The following is a 24,208-nucleotide window of genomic DNA, read 5'->3' as shown; positions in this document are numbered from 1 at the left end:
CCTAATAGGTACCTAAAGCCATGTGCACATAACAAAATATGTATTCTATCAAAGTAATTGTTGAAGTGAAATACAATTAATAAGAACCAGTCCATGCAGAACCAAGAGGGTGGGGCCCTAAGCTATAGCTTGTTTAGCTTATACGTAAATCCGGCACTGGATGGGCGCCTGATGGGATGGGTGACCCTGGTTAAAACCTCCGAGCTTTTTCCATAGCTTCAAGGAGTCCATAGAGCCATCTGGGTAAGTTGGCACCACAAGCTGCAACTGGAGAAGCACCCCAAGGAACCTCTGTCCTGTCCTTTCGTGGAGATAAATAATATTTTCAGTTGCGTACCAGTTTAAGGCAGGAGTGAAGGGAGCAGAAAGCTGCTGTGTTTGCAAGTCAGCCGTCCTCAAGGAGTGTTCTTGATTTCAGACCCCTGCCTTAAACCTGCTCTGGGAAAAGTGCTGCAGTGACAACGCGGTTGTCCGAACCTCGTGCTGTGAGGCTCTGGTGATGCTCGTCTCCCAGGATCATGCAGAGCTCGGTTATGTTCTCAACGGAGCTCTCAACCTGATTCCTTCTGCCAGGTAATTTGCGGGTTGTTTGCATCATCCATGCTGTGCCCCTCTAAATCCCCCCCCCATTTTTAATGTTTTGATCATCCTTATTCAGCACATCTGTTCCCGCTTAACTGCCTTGTACCCATGTTTGCACCATACTGGTAATACAGTGGTACCCCGCAAGATGAATGCCTCGCACAACGAAAAACTCGCAAAACGAAAGGGTTTTGCAATTTTTTTAATTGACTCGCGAGACGAATTCATCTATGGCCGTGCTTCGCAAGACGATCGTCTTGCGCGGTACCACTGTAAGCCGGCTGGAGCCGTGCCGCACCGCGTTTTAAAGCTGCAGCGAGCGAACAGCAGCGCTGCTGTTCGCCCGCTGCAGCCTTAAAATGCGGCGCGGTCCGGTGCCGGTCGGAAGGGGCACTGGCCGATCGTGCCCGCCATCTGTGTAAGCTGCCTAGAACTTTGCTGCTGTCAATAGAAAAGGTGTTTTGTTTTGTTTTTGTCCTGGACATGTCCTTTAAAAAAAATTGAACTGGCTCAATAGAATTTTCTGCAAACACTTGACAAGCAGTGCTTTCTGTGTGTGTAATGCTTTACCTATGGCGCGACCGTATACATTCCTGTGTATAAGCAAGACCCTTTGACTTCAGGTAAATGTGTACAGATGTTGATGGACTCCCAGAGGCGTAGGAAGGTCAGGTGGTACCCGGTGTGGAAAATTTCTTCTCACTCCCCCCCCATTGACCCCCCCCCTGCAAAACTGGTTTTACGTTATTTCCTATTTTCTTACAAAGGAATAATAACAAGTAATAATAATAATAAACTTTTATTTATATCCCGCCCTCCCCGGCCAAAGTCAGGCTCAGGGTGGCTAACATCAGATACATAATATTGGTATAAAATCAAACAATAATTAAATTACCTCCTAAAAACCTCTCAAAGTCTAATTAGATGGCTTTCCACAGGGTTAGGGTTGGGAACAGTAAGTGTTCTCTGAACTGAAATTTCAGCCTTCATGACATAGGAAAACAGCCAAGTAAACAGCTATTTTGGTGGAGGAGGTTCAAGATATATGCATGAAATTTCATATATAGCTATATAATCCCTAGTATAGTAAGATAAGACCTTTGGAGCAGGCATTTTCCCAAAAAAAGTTTTTCATGAACCGCCCTCGTAGGGCAGTAATTGTTCCTTGATAATTTGTCACCCCCTCCATTATGGAACATGGGGCAGCCCCTACACCCCCCCTTGCTATGCCCCTGTGGACTCCAATACCCAGATGCCCCAGCCAGAATAGCCGGTGGCCAGGGTTGATGGGAGTTGTAGTCCACCTATGTCTGGAACGCTCCATGTTGGCTACCTCTGGTGTATAGGTTTGGAGGTTCAGTCTGGCCCCAAGCACAAATTATTTTGCCACACGCCTGCTGAAAAGAAATGTGAGCCTCGGTGCCCCACATTTCTTTGAATACTTAAACTGGGTGAGATACTTGGCGGTGGAGGTGTGGAATCAAAGCAAATAGGGAATGGATAAAAGGAAGACAAAGCTTAATAGGTTACAGGTTTCCTGCTCTTTGCATAGAGAACACAAAGTTGTTTTCTTGCCCAAGGCCACGAATTTGATTTCCCACCTGTGCTGTATTATGGGGTCAGAGCCAGAGTTTCCAGGACATATTTTTCACCCCTTCTAAACTTCCAGGCTTTTCTCATGCCTGGACCCACTTAGAAAAACAGAAAACCGCCCCACAAACTCTCGAGAGACTTCAAGGCAGCAGAGTTTCCTCTAAAGAATAGTTTGTTCTTTTAAAAAATATTTTTTAAAAAAGAGATCCTGCTCTGCCGACAGATTATCCAAATCAAATTGAGAACTTTAAAAACACGGTGTGGGAACGCGTGCCCTATGGTGTGCTGAAATAGCTGAGATTTATAGATAAAGACGGCTGATTTGGATATGTTTGCGATTAAATTGACTTGCATAGGACACAGAGTACCAGCTCAATGACTTCCAGCCCCGACCCCTTAGTGGAAAGATCAGAGATGGCTGGTAAGGAGCCCCAAAGACAACTTCTTGTATGCTATTAATAATTTTGGGTAGCTCAGTGGAGTGTTTGGGACCCATCCATTTCTTCCCCTGAAGAGCTCAGGATTCCTTGCCTGTTTGTTGTCACAGTGTTCTCCCTGTGGCCCCCTGCTCTGGTGTGTGTCCCCCCAGGTGTTTGTTATTTCTTTATTTCCAATGTCTGTGTAGTACTGAATGACAAAAGTCCTCTGCGGGACTTTTAAAGTCCCGTTGCACAAATGGAAATCCTTGTGCCTACAGGATGAGGGAATTGGATCGTGGGAAAAGTCTCTCCGCCCTCCTCCAGCCCCGTGCGTTGCACAACAGTGTTGGTTTGAACTTGCACTGATTTTGCTTTCGATAGGAATGTCCACGGTTTGATAAAAATCCTTGTCAAACTGCTGCAGAGGCAGGCTTTGAAGGAGAGCAAAAGCGAAGAGGATCCGTTGGGGGAGTCCTATGCCATCAGGTATGTTTTATAAACGGTTCGATTTCTGAGTGCTAATTCAAATGAAAATTACAGATACACTGTAATAAGGACTCGTGTGGCACCTAACAGACAGACAAATTTATTATTACAGTGGTCCCTTGGGTCTCAAACGCCTTGGTACTCAAACAACTTGGAACCCAAACACTGCAAACTCGGAAGTAAGCGTTCCGGTTTGCAGACTTTTTTCGGAAGCTGAATGTGCTCCGTTTTGAGTGCCACCCTTCCGTTTCGAGTGTTACGCTGAGGTCTGTCTGTTTTTGCTATTTATTTTGCGGCTCTCTCTTTTTTTGTTTTTGTGACTGTGTGGAACCCAGTTCAGCTACTGATTGATTGTGTGACTGCAGTACATTGCTTATTGCTTTCATTTTATGGTTCAGTGGTCTCGGTAGATAGTAAAATTCATGCTAAATTGCTGTTTTAGGGGTTGTTTTTAAAAGTCTGGAATGTATTGATCCATTTTGCACTACGGTACTTTCTATGGGAAAGCGCGCCTTGGTTTTGGAACGCTTTGGTTTCGGAACGGACTTCTGGAATGTATTAAGTTTGAGAACCAAGGTCCCACTGTACAGAAGTTTTCTTGGACTAAAGCCCACACCATCGAGCATTTGTAATGAAGTGGAGTCTAATGTACAAATGCCATAATAAATTGGTTAGCCTTTTAGGGGGCCACATGTTAGGGTTTTTTAGAGGCAGGAATGGGGTGCCTGCACCTGCAGTTGTATTTGTTTGTAGGCTAGCCTGGCTTTCACATTTCCTTCTATTTAAGTTTTATTTATTAATTCCCCCACCAGGAACTCTCCTCATCCCTTGATCACCGTTCTTGAGAACAGACCTGACTGCTGGCCAGCTCTCCTGCAGCAGATGACAGCCTTTTTCCAGCAGTGTCCAGAGAGGTAGGGAACCCATCAAATCTACATTCACTCTCCGGGGATGGGAGATTTTGAAAAGGCCACATTGGGGCAACATGCAGTGCCCAGGCCATGTTTATGTGTCCTGTAGGTTCATGATTGAATTCAGACTTCACAAAATACAGAGAGAAAGTGCGTGGGGTTTTTTTTTGTGTGTGTCTTTGTGATGATAGAGTTGCATGTCGATTTTTCCACGCAGCAGAACGGCTACAGAAACAGAAATTGAAAAGGAGATGGAAAGATGCAGCCTCTAATTTTTCCAAGAAGTAGGAAACTGAAACCCCTGCTTGCTGCTGCTATTATATTAAACTAAGCATAACACAGGGGTGCCAACCTTTTTGTGCCCATGGGCACGTTTGTAAACTGGATAAACATTGTGAGCACCACATGTACCCCTTAAGTAAGCGCACCACAACCTGATTTGTTGGCCACAACAGAATCCTTCTTTTTTTCTTTCTTTGGAAATTGTTTATTTTATTTTTATCAATAGAAATTTGCAATCAAACAATTTGTGTAGTCATTTTGTGAGATTCTCTGAATCTCTTGACTTTCCCCCATCCCCTGCATGGGTCCTTATTACGATCATTAAGACTGCATGTCAATACGTTCTCGACTATTTTCATTTTTCCAGATTGTCCGTAATCTTGGTTACTTTACAAGTGATTCTTATAGTCCAGCTATGGTCTCCTAAGTAAATTGTAAATGTTCCCCATTCCTCTTTGAAGTCCTTGTCTTCTTGGTTCCTGAGTCTCCCAGTTAGTTAACAGAATCCTTCTTTCAAGCCTAATTTCAGTGGAGGGAGGGGATCCTGTGGCCTAGAGGAAAGGCCTCGGTGGGGGGGGGGGGCACAGGTGCTGTGATCTCCGCCAGTACAGTATCTGGCCTGTTCCTTAACAGAAAGGGAAGGGTAAGAGTGGGCCTTTTGCTGGTTCCCTCACTGCAGGAAGCGAAACTACAGGGAACCAGGCAGAGGGCCTTCCCAGCGGTGGCACCCTCCCTGTGGAACACCCTCGCATCAGATGCCAAGGAGATAAATAAATATACAGCTTTTATAAGACACCTGAAGTTTAATGTTTGATGTTTTATTATGTTTTTATAAGTGTTGGAAGCTGCCCAGAGTGGCTGGGGCAACCCAGCAAGATGGGCAGGGTATAAATAAATAAATAAATAAATAAATAAAGATGAATGTCAGGATCGTGCGGAAGCCTCCCACGAGAAAATGCACTTGCTAGGCTGGCTGCGTTTGAGTAATATTTATTAAGTACATATTTACAAGCCGGAGCTCATTTTTCACGCATCCGATCCATCACTCTCAGTTGCCAGCAATGGCGGCTTATGGGACAGCCCCCAACATAATAGTCTGGGCAAAGTGACACGCCTACGTTGCTCACCGCTGGCGACTGAGCCGCTGGACAGCTGGCGGTGCTGACCCTCTGCAACATCAGGGGCTGCCTCCTCCACCCCACTGTTTCCGTTCAACCCTTTCTCTTCCCTCTCTCCTCGTTCCTGCCTTTCCACAGCTTCTCGGTCACTCCTCTCTCCCCCCTCCCTCTGCTCCAAACCCCTTTCTGACTGTCCCGTGACAACGAGGATGATTAAATGTGTGTTTGACATATTCCATATGCCCCCATCTTCCCACAATCTTCATCCAGTGGTGGTTTTGTGTTAGAGAAAGAAGTTTGTGATGGTTCAGGGGAGCGGTGCTGAAAACTTTGCACGCTCCCTTGTGTGCACAAACCCCACAGTTGGATGCAACCCGATTTCTCTGTTTTCTGTAAATCTCTTCAGTTATGTTAATTACGCTGAAAATCATGGGACCTCCGGTGAAACCTCCATTTGTTTCTTCGCTGTTCTCTGTAAGTTCACCAAATCGTTTTCTCCACCTGCAGCGCGGAGAATTCATGCGTCTCTGTAATGAGACCTTTCCTGCGATATCTGTACTGTGAGCCTTGCCAGCTGAGGGAACATGCGGAATTGCGAATGGCTCTGCTTGGAGTTTTGCTTCAGCCGCGTGGGCCTCGGAACAAGGAGAAACCTTGTGCCCTCGAGCTCCATCTCCTTCAGCTCCTCTGTGACTTGGTTCCGCATTATCAGGTGAGGCATCGCTCTTCCCTACCTGACACCATCGAAGCACCTCAGTCCGTTGAGGAGGGGCAGACGTTTGGCTGCTTGAAGTGGAAAACAAGATGGCGTCTTCCCCGTTCCATGTTCAGAAGCTGAGTGGCCTAGCTGTTGTATCTGGTGCCGTCTTACACCTCACCGGAGGGCAGCAGGCTACCTCAAGGGGTGCAGGGCAGGCCTTAGCCCCCTGTCTCTCCCCCCAGCACCCTGTGGGAAGTAATCCACAGGGAGCAGTCAAATACCACATTCCTTGTTTTCCTAGTGTGGACGTGCAAGGGAATATTTGGTCCAGCTAGTCAAAATTTCCTGTTCCTCCTGGCTGTAGCATCCTTCCTTTTGCGTGTGACTAGAGGTGGGTGTGACCTTACCTGTCCAGGTAACAAAAGAACGAGTCACTCAGCACTCTCTCTGTCTTTTTCACTCCCTTCGTCATTTGACCAGCTTTTAGCTAGGACTGCTCTGCTAGCTTCTGAGCTAGCAGAGACAGGGGGCTTACCCCCCCCCCCAATATGGGGTAGATCCACATGTACATATTTGTAACTAAGTCTGCCTTCAGGGATCCAACTGTGAACTGATGTGAGTAAACTTCTTTATTGACTATGAATAAGCTTGTGGCGTCTTTATTCTTTTAAGAGGGATTCAAGGGAACTTACCAGGAATGTACAGTTCAGTCTATACAGATTGAATAGTATAATAGCCAGAGGCTCACACGAGCCTACAACCAGCTATCTGCTGTGCATATAAAAAAGGGGGGGGTGTAAACTCTGCTAAGTAAAGGAACTTGCTAGCGCACGTTAGGAAGGATATTAATAAACAATATAGGGTTTCTGTGCTTTTCGCAGCTGTGTGGAAGTGGGAATGTTTGGCAGGCACAGTTTTCTCCCTCCTGCAGCACGGCGACCTGCCAAAAGTCCCTTTCCTGCTGAACCCAACTGTGTTTTGCATCTAGTCCTCCTGTGTGGAACCGCCACCCTCACGGTTCCCGTTTTCCACTTAAGGCATTTCTTCCTTACATTTTTTGGTTAAATAAAAATAAAGCATGGGCTAGTCACAATCACTCAACTCACCTGGGAGGGTTGTCGTAACGATAAAATGGGGAGCGGAAGACCCACGTTTGCAATAAATAAACGAACGAGTTTCTCAGTCCTACTTGTTTCCCTCCCGCAGCTAAAAGACCTGCCGCAGGTCACAGAAAAGCTGCAGTTTTTGGAGCAGCTGTTCCGAAGTCTGCAGCGCCACCCCGCTTTTTGGAAGGCCCAGTTGCGCCAGATCTGCCTGCAACTTCTGTGCTTCTGCGAGGTTTGCTTGCAGGTCACTGGGGAGTGTTCGTCCGTGATTTGCTTACTGGAAGAAAATGCTGAGCTGCTGAAAGAGGTAGGCTCTGGAGAGAGAATGAGAGAGAGAGAGAGAGAGATTATTTATTTTTAAGTGTGCCATGTATCTTGGTTCCCAAGCTGCTTTTGCTTCATGTCTGCAACACTCTAGAATAATGATGATGATGATGATGATGATAATAATAATAATAATTTATTATTTGTACCCCGCCCATCTGGCATACCAGAGCAATGTCACTCTGTCACGGTAACAGACCTTAGGACACCCAAGCCTTGTGGGGCACTGAGGATTGTTAGTTGTGTAACTAGTAGAACCTTAGGCCTAATTCTGTGCCCATTTGCAAATTACAGGTATGTTTAATATGTGCGCGACTGCGTGCGCGCGCATCGTGCCGAACCTGAAAGTGGCCCAGAAACAACACAGAGCCTTTTTCCCTTGTGGGTTCCTCAGCTGGTGTGTCCCCCCCCCCACCTCTCCTCTTCCTCTAGCCAGACCATGGCAACTCATTTGTTCTATGACACAGAGCAACTTCTTCTGTGGTGCTAAATCGTGGCACTAAACTAGCCAGCACCTTAACAAAGGAACCAGTTTGGCAAACTTCATCTGATGCATTCTGCCCTCACAGATGCAGGGTCTTATGTTCCAGGAGGGGATCCTGACTCGTAGAACGAGATGCGATATGTGAGAATTGTTGGGTGTTTCTGGCAGAACTGATACAAAATTAACTGCCTTCTCATCAAAATCAAGGACTGAGCCAGGAATTCTAAAACGGAAAAAAAACAATCTATGCAGATGAGTTCAACAATAAGATTTTTAGACCCTTTTTTGTCAGTAGTTTTTATTAGTTTTCAGTTACAAAAATCCAAAACAAACCCCATAGGCATATTGAATCACAATACCAACTCAAATAACAATTAATCAAATATCCAATTATATAATTTGGATGACCTCCCACTTGCTGGTTTACAGGTTCAGTAATTCTCCCCCCCCTGCTTTATATAGATATAGATATAGACCCTTTTCAGCCACTTCCATCTTTCCCATGAAACTGTTGCAGAAATAGTCCTGGGAAGGAGCTGCCTTTCCAGCTTCTCTTGTCAGATTGCAGACACCCAAAGTTGTCTGAGAAGCACAGGAGGAAAGAGTCGGCTGCAGTTGCTTTCATGCCCCGGAGAAACATCAGAAGGGACCCTGGGTTACCGGTATTTATTTTCGGAACTGGGCTTGGACACAGCCCGGCTGTATTCAACACGATGTGTTTTGGAAAACGGGGTGTAAAACGTTGTCAAGGTAGTTTATCTCCACAAGCTGTTAGATTGAAAAGATTTCACCTTTGGTTGCATTCCCCTTGTTCTTTTAGGGCTTTCCATCGGAGATGGCCGTAATTGGATTAGGTTTGCTACTGCTTCAGGCACCAGCCAGCCAGCAAAAACCAATCTTAAAGCTAGGTAAGGCTTTTGTTGTAAAAAAAAAAATATATATATCTAATAAAAATCCCCCCTTCCAAATCGTTTCCCTTCATTTTGTCTCGCTCTTGTCTTTTTTTTTTTTTTTTAAACCAGAAATCTTACTTGGCCCATCAAGTCTACTATTTCTGGCTTTGCAGCCTGGTTTTATTAATCGGAATGGAAATTAGTGGTTTTATGATTACCATTATTTGAAGTGTAAAATTATTAACTCCCTGAATTAGTTGGTTTGGAGCAAAATAGTTCATTAGGGACAAGAAAAGGCTGATATACATCTTATGTCTTGTGACTTTACATAGCCCACAGGGGCTGAGAAGGTTTATTTTCATGTTTCCTTGGGTCTTTGGGGGTTCATTTCATTACCTTTTTTAAAAGTCTAAATTACACTGTAAGCCCATTAACCCTCCCCGGCCTTTTTTTTGTTTGCATCATCTACCTTATAATTATTTTCACTTGCTTTACAAATTATTATGGAATAATAGTAACAACAGTCTGTGTTCTAGAGAGCCGCTGGCAAGCATTTGGCCCTACACCCAGGATGCACAACGAAAGAGTGTTGTGATTTTGGCCTTAGGCAAATATAGGTTTTAGATCCCCTCAACGAGGGCTCGGTATTTCAGACTGCATGCGATAGTTCTTGAGGAACATTCCTGGTTTTTGAGCAGCGTTGTTGCTGCTATGCACCGCAACCACATGCGAAGTAGCTCCCAGAAAAGGCCCCGTTCTCGTGTTGCCACCCTCGAGAGGACCTTTTGAGGAGGAGGCACACAAAGAAGGGCCCCCGAAGATGATCTCAGGCTCCAGCCAGGTTCATAGGGGGAAAGGCGGTCCCAGCGGTGGAGCATATCGCTCCCGGGGGGGTCATGGTGCGGAGGGTGTCCCCCCAGGCGCGGGATGGCTGCTCAGGTGCCCGGAGCAAACATACAAACCCCCGTGTTGCAAAATGTGAGTCAGTAATATCAAAAGCAACACGATGACCAGAGACAAAAACAATATGAAAAACTTTATGGAATGATTCAAAACATCAAAGCTAACAAATTGAAGTCTCTGGAAGTCCTTAAATGAATCCCGATGCCGGACTTTACCCGGCGGAGAACAGGCTGTGAAGCTTTGTATAATCAGCAAATGTCCAATTCTGATGTCCAACTCTGAACAGTGTTTGCGGAGAACAACTACTGTTTCGTTGAATTCTTCGTCAGCGAATTAGTTCAACACTCGTTAGTAGAAAGATATGTAATTTCTTCATTAACTGAAAATGAAAATTTCATTTCCCCCCCCCCAAAAAAATTCATTAGTTTTTTAGCAATACATAAACAAACTAATACAAACAATAAAAAACATTACAACAAAATACAAAAACAATTAGTAAAAACACTTATTTAACTCTATCTACCCTTCTTTTATAACATTGTAAGTTGACTTCCTCCCGCCCTCTCCATCTGCGTTCCTTAAAAATCATCTTTAGTCATTTCTTTACCTTTTAATATTCTCATGTTAATACACTAATCATCTTCTCTGAAAATGAAATTTCCAAACGATGACCTGCACATTGTTGTTGTTGTTCAGTCGTTCAGTCGTGTCCGACTCTTCGTGACCCCATGGACCAGAGCACGCCAGGCACGCCTATCCTTCACTGCCTCTCGTAGTTTGGCCAAACTCATGTTAGTAGCTTCGAGAACACTGTCCAACCATCTCATCCTCTGTCGTCCCCTTCTCCTTGTGCCCTCCATCTTTCCCAACATCAGGGTCTTTTCTAGGGAGTCTTCTCTTCTCATGAGGTGGCCAAAGTACTGGAGCCTCAGCTTCAGGATCTGTCCTTCTAGTGAGCACTCAGGGCTGATTTCTTTAGCATAGAAATTATAAATTTCTATAATTATAATTCCTATAATTAAATTTAAATTTCTATAATTATAATTTCTATAATTATAATTCTATAATTAATTTCTATGCTAAAGAAATTATAAATTTCTTTAGCATAGAAATTATAAAATGTAATATGAAGAAGTTACATACCCAATATTTTTTTGAATAGGTATAATATACATGAAAATGAAAAATACTCTGGAACAGTGCTCATGCAAGTATTTAGTCACGGCTACTAACAATGTCCCTGCAGCCGGGACGGAGCGAGCCGCTGACCAGGGAGGAGCGAGCCGCCCATGGCGGACATTGGTGCACCACCCACCCATGACTCCCAAGCCTCCCCCAAGCTGTCAAAACGAAGGGGGAAGGGGGGCATGCCACCGGCAAAGTGGCACAGTTCCCCCTTACCCCGACAGCTTGGGGTAGGCTTGGGAGCTGCGGGCAGGTGGCGCGCCAGATGTCACCCCCCCCCCCTCAGTGAGGGCACCCAGGGTGGACCATCCCTACCGCCCCTTCCTCCGCCCCTGGGCGGTCCCACTTACATCTTCGCTCTTGTTCTTGTAGCCATCAAGCTCCTTTCCTGCTCTGAAACCAAGATGACTCTTGCAGTAGCCCCCCTCCTGGCGATGCCCGCTCTGCAGATCTTATCTTCCACCGCCGTGCAGGGCTGCGCGATGGAGGAGGACGGTGGCCCCACTCGCCAGCAGCTGGCCATTAATCTTTTAGAGATCGTGCAGCAGGAAGAATTGCAGGAAGAGAAAAGGCGACCGGTGAGGTTTCCATTCAGAACCTTTCGTTTTTCTACTGGTGTTAAGTACCGTATTTTCCCGTGTATAAGACGAGGTTATTTTATTATAAAATTACGCTAAGAATAGGGAGCCGTCTTACACGTGGAAAGTGGAGGGGTTGGATGGGCGATTGGTGGCTGCCACAAGCTGGAGATTTTCAGCGGTGTTTTTGTGGGTGATTGGTTGGTCCGGCAAGGTCTGCTGGCTATTGGCTGCTGAGGCAATTGGGCGGGTGCTTGATGCTTGCTTTCGGCAAGCGTGCAGACGATTGGTTGCTTCATCGATTTGTGAGCGATTGGCTGAAAAGCTCAACAACTCTGGGCAATCTCCCCCCCCCCATTTTCTCAATTTAGAGTCCCAAAAAGAGGGGGCGTGTTATACACGGAAAAATACGGTAAATCACTTCACTGCACTCTGGCATCTACCCTGCCCCTTGCTTTCCCCTCCTCTGTGAGACTTGAAGCCGCTATTCAACCCTGGCTCATGATGGTGATGGTGACTTAGCATTTACAAAGTGCCCCCAATTTCCCCAGAGGGGGCCTTGCGTTTAGCCCCTAGCCCTGAGGTTGTCCAGTATTCTCTTCTTTATTCCTGAATACAGAAGACCACCGGAAGTGGCCCGTGACCCTCCTCTGTTGATGCCTTTTGCCTCCCCTGCCTTAGAATGTGATAGAAGTTCCTGAGCCCTAAATGATACCTGGCGTAATTTGGGAAGCTAATCTCCTTGGAGGTGCCATTCTGAATATCTAACTCTGCAGCCCTGAGCATATCGATTCCGAAGCAAGTCCCGGTGTGCTCAGTGGGGGTTATTCTCTCATTCGTGGATAGGATTTCAGCCTTAAGGACCAAATCTTACTCGGACATCTTTCCCAGTCTGGAAAAACAGCTATTTGCCTTGTAAAACTGGGTTCCCGCAAAATAAGCCTGTGGGATTTTCTCTTACCCCCCCCCCCCAAATATTCTGCTCTTATAGTGGGCATCAGAACGAAAACAGTGGAAGGCAGTAGGAATCCTATGGGAGCAGTGATGGGGGGGGCAGGGCAGACATATTTACCTCTAAGCAATCCCATCAGTCAAAGTGCCAACATTGCAGGTGGCTGGATCTTAATTTTCCGCATGCAATAATTGAAGGCGATAAACAGGGGGAGGGGTGACATTTTATTTATTTATTTATTTATTTATTTATTTATTTATTTATTTATTTTAAAAGAATTCTTTTGCATGAAATGGCTTTTTAAAAGGTCACATAAAGCACAGGGGCATTATAACTCCCCATTATCCAAAATGAATTTACATTACATTGAACAATATAATTAAAAACGGCCGTGCGCCATTCCGCGGAACTGCTCCAGCAGCTCGTCTGTAAACCTCCTGGCTGATTCAAAACCCGAGAGCAAATTGTCTCCCGCCTTGAAGCCAGTTTGTATGTCACCCTAGCGATGCTGGTCTTAGGCACGGCTGCCCATAGTTCCCTGCAGCCCCATCAAAAGGAGGAAGAGGAAGAGGCTGCTGGCAGGCTGGTCTGCAGCAACAGTTAGAGCCCCTCAGGTCCCCCCCCTCCAATCCTGCCTATTCTCTCTGCTGCTGCTTCCTTTCTCTGCTTTGATGTGTCTCCCAGTTGGGAAACCCTTTTGCACACCGAGGGCCACTTTCCCTTGGGAGTAACCTTCCGTGGGCCACATGGTGGTGCTGGCATGGCCAGAGGCAAAGAGTGTGGGTGGCGGGCAGTAGATGCGACCCCATCCCAGTCATAGAGGCTTCTAGGAACTTGCTGAGATACAAACCCATCACCCAGGCAAGCGCCAGGCATCATCAGAGCTCAGGCTGGACAGAAACTCTTGAAGAAGGTGTGGAACAAGGCTAGAGAGGGCGTGTGGCCTGGGGAGAGTCCCTAAAAAAGACCCTTTATCATATTTATGCATATGGTATCATCCGCACAAGGCGTGATTCCCCCAGCTGTCACCTGGGTGCTAAGAGGAAGGCACGCTTGGCAAACCCTCACCGTGATCAACTCCTGCCTGGAAACCGGCCGTATTTTTCCGTGTATAAGGCGTGTTTCTTTTCTATTAAAAAAGAAGTTTGAAACCTCACCAAAATGCTGGAGAGGGTGCACCTCCACAGGCACATACTTCCACATGTGGTGGGAATGCCCCAAAATCCAAACATTCTGGACAACAACCACACGAGAAATATGTAAAATAACCGAGCAAGTGTTAGAAATCACCCCAGAATTGATTTTACTAAACATCTTCCAAGACAATAATGCCCACCTACAACACAAAGAACTCATAATCCATCTACTCTCAGCATCCAGAAACATCATAACCAGACACTGGAAAGACCTGTCAGGAGTAAACATGGACCAATGGTACCAAGCAGTATGGGAAACAGCCCTACTAGAAAAACTAACCAGTAAACTGAAACTGACACGGGGACAAACTGAAGAAGACACCTTCACCCCAGTATGGTTCCCCTTCATCACATACACAGCCCAACAAGACAATGACAAAAATTTACCAACAGCATATAAATCAATATGGCTAACCTGACCCAAAATACCCACCAACCCCACTCACTCAGGAAACCGAAGATCACCACAGCCAACCACAAACGAACAATCACATCCCAAGCCAACTCCGACCTCTCTCACCGCCAAACGAGCACAAGGAAACAACAGAGAACCTACATAAACAATGCTGACACCAAACCCTACTCATATCAAGTAAAAAAGAAACACAGTCACCCCACCCCACCTACCTCCCCGTCCCACCCACTTCTTCCCCTTCCCCCCCCTTTCTCTCCTAATGTCTCACCAACACTAACTTATAAAAATGTTGTATGGAAAAGCTTGAGAGAGACATTGTACTACCTTTGAAAATCTTTAATAAATAAATTTAAAAAAGAAGAAGTTTGAAATTGGGTGGCGTCTTATTCCCAGATAGTGCATTTGGGGGACGTGCGATTGGTTGCTGCGGCAAGGGCTGGTGTAATTATCAACAGCAGTGTTGGTAATCTATTTGAAGGAAATATCTTTCACAGCAATGAGATGGTGTCATTTTTTTATTAATATTCTTTGCATGTTTTTTAGGCAAATCGCTGAGGAACAATTAAATTTTTTATTTAACTTATAGAGTACCCTGATTTGAACATACGGACTTTCCTGGTTTGACCATGCCTTTTCTTTTGCCTCAGGCCTCTTCCGAACCTTTCTTCCCCATCACCAGTGCTTATGGTTCATTGCATACGACCTGGAGGCTCCTGGTGCTCCTGAGAGAGACGTCTTCTGTATCCAACTGGCTGTCTTCTCTTAAATCCGTGCTGCCCATTACAACGCAAGTCCCTGCCCATGTGTTCCTTTTGCTGGCTTACCTCCTCGTTCAAGAAAACGGAGACTGCCTTCGTGACGTATTGGCTGCCACTACAGAACTCGCCAAAGCAGATTCGTCCCAGGTAAGAACAACCTGGACGAGTGATGGAGGGCCTGCAGCCGAGATTGTTCTTGTCTCCTTCCAGTTTGGTCTGTGATGCCTTCACACTGTAGCTCCAGGCTTTTAGGCACATCTCCTCTGCCAAGGTAGAGATGGAGAGCTGCTGACAGGTCAGTGTAGCTAGATGGCCCAGTGGTCTCATTCTGTGGAGCCAGTGTGGTGTAGTGGTTAAGAGCGGTAGACTCGTTATCTGGGGAACCGGGTTCGCGTCTCCGCTCCTCCACATGCAGCTGCTGGGTGACCTTGGGCTAGTCACACTTTTTTGAAGTCTCTCAGCCCCACTTACCTCACAGAGTGTTTGTTGTGGGGGAGGAAGGGAAAGGAGAATGTGAGCCGCTTTGAGACTCCTTTGGGTAGTGAAAAGCGGGATATCAAATCCAAACTCCTCCTCCTCCTCCTCCTCTTCTTCTTCTTCTTCTTCTTCTTCTTCTTCTTCTTCTTCTATATCCTCTTGTGTTCCACTCTCTTGGGATCTTTTAAACACAGTTTGGGGAGAAGCACTGGTAGTCTGGTGTGTGGTGTCCTTCCTTAACCAGTTGACGGTGCTTGTTTGTCTCTGTTATAAGAATTTAAGGTCTCATATATATAAATTATATGGGACGTGGGTGCTGCTGTGGGTTAAACCACTGAGCCTCTTGCGCTTGCCGATCAGAAGGTTGGCGGTTCGAATCCCTGCGATGGGGTGAGCTCCCGTTGCTCGGTCCCTGCTCCTGCCTACCTAGCAGTTTCAAAGCACGTCAAAGTGCAAGTAGATAAATAGGTACCGCTCTGGCAAGAAGGTAAACAGCATTTCCGTGCGCTGCTCTGGTTCGCCAGAAGCGGCTTTGTCCTGCTGGCCACATGACCCGAAAGCTGTACGCCGGCTCTCTCTGCCAGTAAAGCAAGATGAGCACCGCAACCCCAGAGTCATCCGCGACTGGACCTAACGGTCAGGGGTCCCTTTACCTTTATATATAAATTATATGTTCATAAATGTACAAAGCAAACACATACCTAAGTATATAAAGCACGTGTCTGAAATAGTGTCGGAGAAGAATCCTGAAGCCATTTTGACTCTCCCAAATCGACCTCAAATAGAAGGAAGGAAATGGGAAAAGCTTTCTAATGGTCTTTGTACTGTAGGGGCTCACACCTCCCTGTAAATACAGCCTGGTAAGTATCTGTTAAACTGAGCACACTCTAAATATGCGCAAGAGATTCAGGAGCTAAGTATTTAGCATCTCAAAGGAATGGCCAGGCTACCCAGAAGTGGTGGTGTGAATCGGAGCTTGGGTTTAGCTGTTGTACATGTTGGCGCTATTAGAATGCCGTAATGTTCACATCGACTAAAATGCAAACGGAAGCAACAGACTAACTTATGGCAAATAACTTTTACAAGGGCGGGCATAGGATTAAGAGGAAGGTATGAAATACTTCTTCGTAGGCTGGTAACATGTGCATTTTTTGCTGGCTGGCTGGGGGAACGAAAAGGCACACAGCACCTTTGATAATGGCTATTTATGCACCGTGAAGTTGCATAAAAGAGTCTCAATGCAGTGGAAGCAAAACACTTCTTCAGAAATCCTACAGCTGATCGCTGTATTTAATTTCCTTGCTTGTCTTATTGCTTTTTAATAACATCCACTCAAAATGCAAAAGGGCCCAGACAATGATAACTAGGGAATCGTGCCATGCTGTTTGCAGCTCTCTGTGGGAACAGCTGCCTGCAGATGGTTTGCTGGGGATGCTTTTATCGTATTAATTCAAAACAGATAAATGGAAACTGCTTTACAAGGAATGGGGATCTTGGGAATTTTCTTTTCAGCCTCAAATGGCTCGGGTTGTCTTTGTTCGAGGTCTTCCATTGGAATAAAAAAATAAGCTTGCTTTCTTGGGGAGATAATGGGGGGAAATAGAGAGCGTGGTGCCAGTGGCTGTCTGCTGTAAATTATTTGCATAGTCATGGATCAGGATAAGGGTTAACCCCGGGTCAACCACATGGACCGCTGCAAAAATGCATTTTGGATCTGTAAACTTCAGGTATTTGGCTTACTGGGAAGTTTTATGGCTGACTTTGTTATTAGCAGGAGAGTCATAGATGTTTTTTGTAACAGATTATTTTTTTAAATTATTATTTTAGATTTTAGAAATTTAGATGATGAAATAGATTTCTCGAATGAAAATTCACGGCAAATCGTGAGCCAGGTTCCTTTGGGGCTCAGATGCTGAAATTTGAAAGAAGCCTTAAGGCACGTTCGTAACTTTGGAAAGTAACAAATATGGTTTGGGTGATGTGAAACTGCTGATTGGAAAAATAGTCAATAATCAAACGATATGTGAGATAATGGAAGACAGGTTTTTGGGAGGCAAGGGTTGGTGCAGGTAATTTGGCAGCTGCTTATGTTGCAATAAATGGACACTGAGTTGTGCCGACTGGTGATGATAAGCACTATTGGAATTAAGTTTTGTTTCCATCTCTGGGCTTAACTTTCATGTAATTGCAGTTTGGGAATGAGCTGCGTTAGAGAGATTGCTGTTTCATGTTGGAACAATATATGTGAAATGCCCTCCCATCTCACGTCAAAGAGATAAACAACTTCCTTACATTCAGAAGACATCTGAAGGCAGCCCTGTTCAGGGAAGTTTTTAATCTGTGATATTTTAATGTATCCTAATATCTGTTATGGGACCCAGGTGGCGCTGTGGGTTAAACCACAGAGTCTAGGGCTTGCTGATCAGAAGGTCGGCGGTTCGAATCCCTGCCACGGGGTGAGCTCCCGTTGCTCGGTCCCAGCTCCTGCCAACCTAGCAGTTCGAAAGCACGTCAAAGTGCAAGTAGATCAATAGGTGCCGCTCCAGTGGGAAGGTAAACAGCATTTCCGTGCGCTGCTCTGGTTTGCCAGAAGCGGCTTAGCCATGCTGGCCACATGACCCAGAAGCTGTACATCGGCTCCCTCGGCCAGTAAAGCGAGATGAGCGCCGCAACCCCAGAGTCGGACACGACTGGACCTGATGGTCAGGGGTCCCTTTACCTTTACCTAATATCTGTTGGAAGCCGCCCAGAGTGGCTGGGGAAACCCAGCCAGATGGGCGGTGTACAAATTAATAATAATAATAATAATAATAATTATTATTATTATTATTATTATTATTATTATTATGTATTTATCGCATTTTTAATTGCAAGGATGACCGGGAGATGTGAAAACTATGGATCTTAATTTATCAGCTGTCACTTGTGGTTCTTTTGAGATACTGAAGGGTTTATAGAATCATAGAGTTGGAAGGGACCCCGTGGGTCATCTAGTCCAACCCCCTGCAATGCAGGAACCTTTTGCCCAACGTGGGGCTCGAACCGACAACCCTGAGATTAAGAGCCTCACGCTCTACCGACTGCTGTTGTCCAACAGGACAGGGGACAATTTTGCCGAGAAATTGAGCGATTCCGTTTTTTCTAGCGATGGAAGGCAACCCTCCTTGGATTGCATAGAGGGGAATAAAATAGCTTCACTCAGTGCTTCCCCCCCCCAAAAAATGTTTTGTGGTACTCTCATTTTCCTACTCATATTGAAATACTGCCCCTCAGTGAGGCCAAAATCAGATTCACAAAATGTTTAGGGGTATGCGTACGCCTGCGCAGTGGTAAAGCTGCATGCTCTGCTACCGGGGGCAGAGAGCGGGCGGGGGTGTGGCTGGTGCCCCGGGGGGCGTAGCGCGCATCCCAGGGGCGTGGCGCATTGCCCTCAGGGGCGTGGTGCACATTCTGGGGGTGTGGCGCCCAGAGCACACACGTACACAGCGTGTGTCCGGGGGCCCCCCCGCTGCGATGGCACCCTACCGGAATAGTGGTGACGGGGGGGTCCACTCCCTCCTCACTCCTGTTCCTCCACCAGTGCACCTGCACCCCCCCCGGGGGAAAAAACCACTGGCTTCACTGAAATAAAATGGCTGCTAAGGCCATACTGACTCTGTTTGCAAAAGACTTTAATACAGTCTTCCTAATCGGATGAATTGACTCATAGTGAGGAGGAGGAGGAGGAGGAGGAGGAGGAGGAGGAGGAGAAGAAGAAGAAGAAGAAGAAGAAGAAGAAGAAGAAGAAGAAGAAGAAGAAGAAGATGAAAACCCCCACAAAAACTGTTATTATTTTGCATGTGAATCCAACCATGCTGCAAAAAAGGGGGGGGGGAATAAAATAAATTGTTTGAGTGAGAGGTCATTTGTGCATTGTAACACAAGATCTATTACCATTATTAGCGGATTATGAGTATCTTGGGGATATCCACCCTTTTATGGGCTATCTCAACTGCAGCAATAAAATATTTGCCTGGTATATGATACCCTTCTGGGAAATTCATCAGAAGCAGAATGCACCTTCAGTTCTTCGGCTTAAAATTAAAAGACTAAGAATAAAGCAAATTGTGGCCTCATTTAGGTAGAAGTTTGATTATTTAAAAGAAAAAAGCCAGTTTTATACTTGGTTTTGCTGACTGAGAAATGCCTTAAGCAATGATGACCATATTCCAAATCCTCTGCTCTTGGGAAGCAGGGAGTGTTTGTTGGGTAAATGAATGAAATGCCATGAACTCCTATTGGGTGTTCTTTAGTTGCCAGAAAATCAGGAGCTGAAAGTGGAACATCTTGATTTTGACACAGAACAGAGAGCAGTGGATGTGCAGCTTGCAGAACACATGTGATCCTTGAAAATATCTGCAGTCCGTAAAAAATTTCAAGCCTTCAAAGAACTGTGGTGGTGCAAGAAGATAAATCAATAGAGTTTAAGTCTTGTTGACTGGAGAGAAGACAGTACAGTGGTACCTCGCTAGACGAAAAACTCGCTAGACGGAAGGCATTCGTTAGCGAAAGGGTGCTTTGCAAGATGAAGTTTCCTATGGCCGCGACTCGCAAAACGAAAACATTTTGCGCTTTTTCTTTTCCTTTCGTAAAGCCGCGCTTCCTCTGACCATGCTTCGCAAGACGAAATTTCCGCTATACGATAGCACTCGTGGAATGAAGTAATTTCGTCTTGCGAGGCACCACTGTAATGGTGGTGAACACAGTGCAACTTAAGCAAACATAGAGCGACAGCAAGTGTCCACAGAACTATGGTCGTAAAGTGAAAGCATGTCACACAGTGGCGGAGCTTCATGCTCTGGCACCGGGGGGTGGAGAGCAGGCGGGGGCGTGGCGCATGTCCCAGGAGCATGGCATGCCACCCTCAGGGGCACGGCATGCGTCCTGGGGGCGTAGCGCCCAGAGCAGGGAGAGCCAGTTGCGATGGCACCCAAAAGGGATCGTGGTGCCAGGGGCCATGCGCTCCCCCCGCCCCCTCTTCCTCCGCAAGTGATGTCACATGCAGTATTTCATTAATCCTTACAACCCAAGATAGGTCAGTATTTTCTAAGCCAGGCACGTCCAACTCCCAAGATTCTAGTTACAGGTAGGTAGCCGTGTTGGTCTGCCATAGTCGAAACTAAATTAAAAAATTCATTCCAGTAGCACTTTAGAGACCAACTAAGTTTGTTCTTGGTATGAGCTTTCATGTGCAGAAGAAGTGTGCAGAAGAAGTGTGCATGCACATGAAAGCTCATACCAAGAACAAACTTAGTTGGTCTCTAAGGTGCTACTGGAAGGAATTTTTTAATTTTTTATTTTGTTTTGTTTCGACTATGGCAGACCCACACGGCGACCTACCTGTAACTGGAGCATTTGCTGCTTTTAACTTTGGCTGTATTGGGTAAATGATGAATACAGGGGACATCCCGTTTGCACAGGAGTTGCATTCCGGGTCCTTGCAGACTTGCGTGAAATCATGTGAAATAATAATAATAATAATAACAATAATATTTATTTATTTATTTATTTATTTATTTATACATACCCTGCCTATCTGGCTGGGTTTCCCAGCCACTCTGTACGGCTTCCAACATAAGATTAAAAATACATTAAAACATCAGTCATTAAAACCTTCCCTAAACAGGGCTGCCTTCAGATGTCTTCTAAACGTTGTGTCGTTCTTTATCTCCTTGACATCTGATGGGCGCCACCACTGAGAAGGCCCTCTGTCTGCTTCTCTGTGACCTCACATCTTGCAGGGAGGTAACCACCAGAAGGCCCTCCGAGCTGGACCTCAGTGTCCGGGCTGAACGATGAGGATGGAGTATACTTCATCAGGTATACTGGGCGGAGGCCGTTTAAGGCTTTAAAGGTCAACACCAACACTTTGAATTGTGCTTGGAAATGTACTGGGAGGCAATGTAGATATTTCAGGACCGGTGTTATGTGGTCTCGGCGGCCGCTCCCAGTCACCAGTCTGGCTGCCCCATTCTGGATTAGTTGTAGTTTCTGGGTCACCTTCAAAGGTAGCCCCACATGGAGCGCATTGCAGTAGTCCAGGCGGGAGATAACCAGAGCGTGCACCACTCTGGCAAGACAGTCCAAGGGCAGGGAGGGTCTCATCCTATGTACCAGATGGAGCTGGTAAACAGCTGCCCTGGACGCAGAATGGACCTACGCCTCCATGGACAGCTGTGAGTCCAAAATGATTCCCAGGTTGCACACCTGGTCCTTCAGGGGCACAGTTACCCCATTCAGGACCAGGGAGTCCCCCATCCCCGCCCGGCCCCTGTCCCCCCCAAAACAGTACTTCAATCCGTTAGCCGCCATCCATCCTCCAAATCAGAAACCTAGTGATGAAGTTTGAAGACACCCCCCACTCTGCCCCCTTGTCTGCCCAGCTTAGGAAGGGAAGCGTGAAGCTCATGCACACGGCAATGGGACATCACGTGTGTGATGTGCCCCCCCCCAAATTGCCCTTGCAAGCTGGTGCCTCTGGCCTATGAAAATTTTTACTGCACACCACTGATCTCTTCTGTATTGTTTTGGGTGGGACGATTTTAGCTGCCTTCTTGATTGTCTCTGTTTTACTTCTTGTTATGAACCCTGGGACCTTAGGAAGGGCGGGTAACGAATCTTATAAATGAAATAAATGAATTTTAAAAATGAAATACTCTGGCTTGAAGGAAGATGAGCGATATCCAATGTCCTTAGAGTAGACCATTCTGCCATCTTCAGTAAACATTTTTGCTTGCGGTGGGAGTGTCTGTTCTGCATAACATTGAACAGGTATATGTTTTTCATTCCTCTTGAGTCCCGAGTGCTGTAGATGGATTTAATATGCCAAGAAAATGCAATCTGACAGCAGAAGTCTAAGCACGTTTACTTGGAAGTCAGGCCCACTGTGCTAAATGTGGCTTACTCCCAAGTAAGTGTACATTGGACGGTGGTCTTCGTTTTGCATATTTTTTAATATCTTTATCATGAGCTCTCTAACAGAAGAATTCTTAAACAGAGAGAGAGGTTGTCTGGGTTCTATTTATTTTTCTACTGAACGAAAGACAAGTTGGAACCGTACGTGAAAGTTCCATTTTACGAAGCGTCCGATTCTGATACAGGCTCATCATCCGAAGAGCCGTCTCGTAAATCTGTTTGCAAGACGGACTGGACTGAGACTCTAGTTGGTGGTTTTTAAATGCAGATTCCCCTGTTTTGTTTTTTGTTTTCAAAAGGGAAATCTGGTAAAACAACAACAACAACCCTTTTGTCAGGCACTTAATGGGGAGGGTTGACCTAACTGCCGAATCTTTAGGGATGGCAAGGGATTGAAAATGCTGTGTTGCTAAGCGACAAATTTGCTGGCTTTCTGAAGGTGCTCAGATGCACGGAGAGTTAATGAATCTGCGGGGCGGCTGTTGGAAAACTGTCGGAAAACCCAATGGAGACCAAATGCTCATTTAGCCCTGGCAAGGATTCAGCCCTGCCTTACTTATGTTTTAAGCTGAGGGGCGGATCTTCTTTGTGGTTGGAAAAACGAGTGTTATTTTTGAACAACAAACCATAGAGGAGCATAGATATTTTCCTTTAAAAATGAGATACCTGCAAGAGACATCTCTGGGCTGGTTCACACACACAAATATGGGTATAATTTTCTGCTCACGCCAACAGCCTCGACTGTCTCTGGGTATACGGCTTCATGTGGACATGTGTATTTATTTAAAACAACTTTATCTTGCCAGTTAGCCACTCTGAGGATAAATATACAATTTGGCAGGTATTCAAACGCTGCAAGACTAATGGGTTGTCTTAAATTTTCAGCCAAAAGTGTAAGCTCCCAAGATCAAAAGGATTTAAACTCCCAGCCCCGTCTTTAAAGACACAAAGCAGAGAAATGTAGCCTTAAAAATCCTTAGTTTTAATGCAATATTGAATCCAACATGTTATGTAGCTAGGATATTGCAAAATAGTTAACAGAACTAGCAAGTAGACTTCCAAGGTTTCCTTGCTAAATTTTTATTCTAAAGTCAATTTTCAGAAGGAACCGTTAATGTCTCTTGCCAAGTTGAACATCCTGGGAGTAGTCTAATGGTTTTGGAACCATCCGACTTGGGAGTGTTTCGTCTCTGTTTGAAGTTATGCAAATTTCAAGCAAAATGTTTATCGTCGGAGAACTTTCGGAGATCAAAACGAAAGTTGTGTAAATCCTCACAACCCGCTAATGTGATTAAAGATAGATGGAAGGGGGTGGGGGCGGAAATTCCAGGAAAGTTGGCCAAACAACTCCCCCTTTTAATCAAATAAAAACAATATGGATTTGTGAGGAGCTCACTTTCTTCCAGACTTTCCCTCCCAGCTCTCCTCTTCTGCACCTGGGCTGAGCTTTCTTCGGCCTAATGAATCCCAGGTTTGCCCTGCTCTTACTGGGAGGCAGCATCCAACTGGCTCCGGTGGAAAGAAATTGGAGGAGGCTGTGGAGAAAAACTGCCCAGCAGCCGACTCTCAGATCCTCATGTGGGAAGATTCTTCCTTCTGCCGAATATGCTCACTTACTTCTCTTGCCTCGTGCATGCCCACAATGCCCTGCTTGTGGGATGTGATCCATGAGAGGCAGTCCAGTACAACATTCCTTGTAATGTTAGAAAAGACATGTTTGGTCCAGCCAGTCGAAACCTCCTGTTCCTCCTGGCTGGAGCATCCTTCCCTTTGCATGTGATAGAAGGTGGCCATGACCTCACCTGTCCAGGTAACAAATGGATGAGTCACTCAGCATACCTCCCTCTTTTTGACTTCCTTCTTTGTATGACCAGCTTTTAGCTAGGACTGCT

At 45.8% G+C, this 24,208-nt stretch overlaps 1 protein-coding gene across 1 annotated transcript in view; it reads left to right on the top strand.

The window, feature by feature from the left end:
• FOCAD (focadhesin) overlaps positions 1–24,208 on the top strand; it is a 109,282-nt gene that overhangs the window by 4,578 nt on the left and 80,496 nt on the right. The window contains exons 4-11 of the mRNA XM_033173164.1: positions 419–573; positions 2,976–3,080; positions 3,893–3,994; positions 5,899–6,103; positions 7,298–7,504; positions 8,826–8,913; positions 11,359–11,564; positions 14,775–15,032. Of these exons, the coding sequence (XP_033029055.1) occupies positions 419–573; positions 2,976–3,080; positions 3,893–3,994; positions 5,899–6,103; positions 7,298–7,504; positions 8,826–8,913; positions 11,359–11,564; positions 14,775–15,032 (1,326 nt within the window). The remainder of the gene's footprint in view (positions 1–418; positions 574–2,975; positions 3,081–3,892; positions 3,995–5,898; positions 6,104–7,297; positions 7,505–8,825; positions 8,914–11,358; positions 11,565–14,774; positions 15,033–24,208) is intronic.

The sequence above is a fragment of the Lacerta agilis genome, chromosome 16 (assembly GCF_009819535.1).
Source record: "Lacerta agilis isolate rLacAgi1 chromosome 16, rLacAgi1.pri, whole genome shotgun sequence".
Taxonomy (NCBI): domain Eukaryota; kingdom Metazoa; phylum Chordata; class Lepidosauria; order Squamata; family Lacertidae; genus Lacerta; species Lacerta agilis.
Note: the sequence above shows the minus strand (reverse complement) of the source record. Positions and strands in the feature narration are given on the sequence as shown.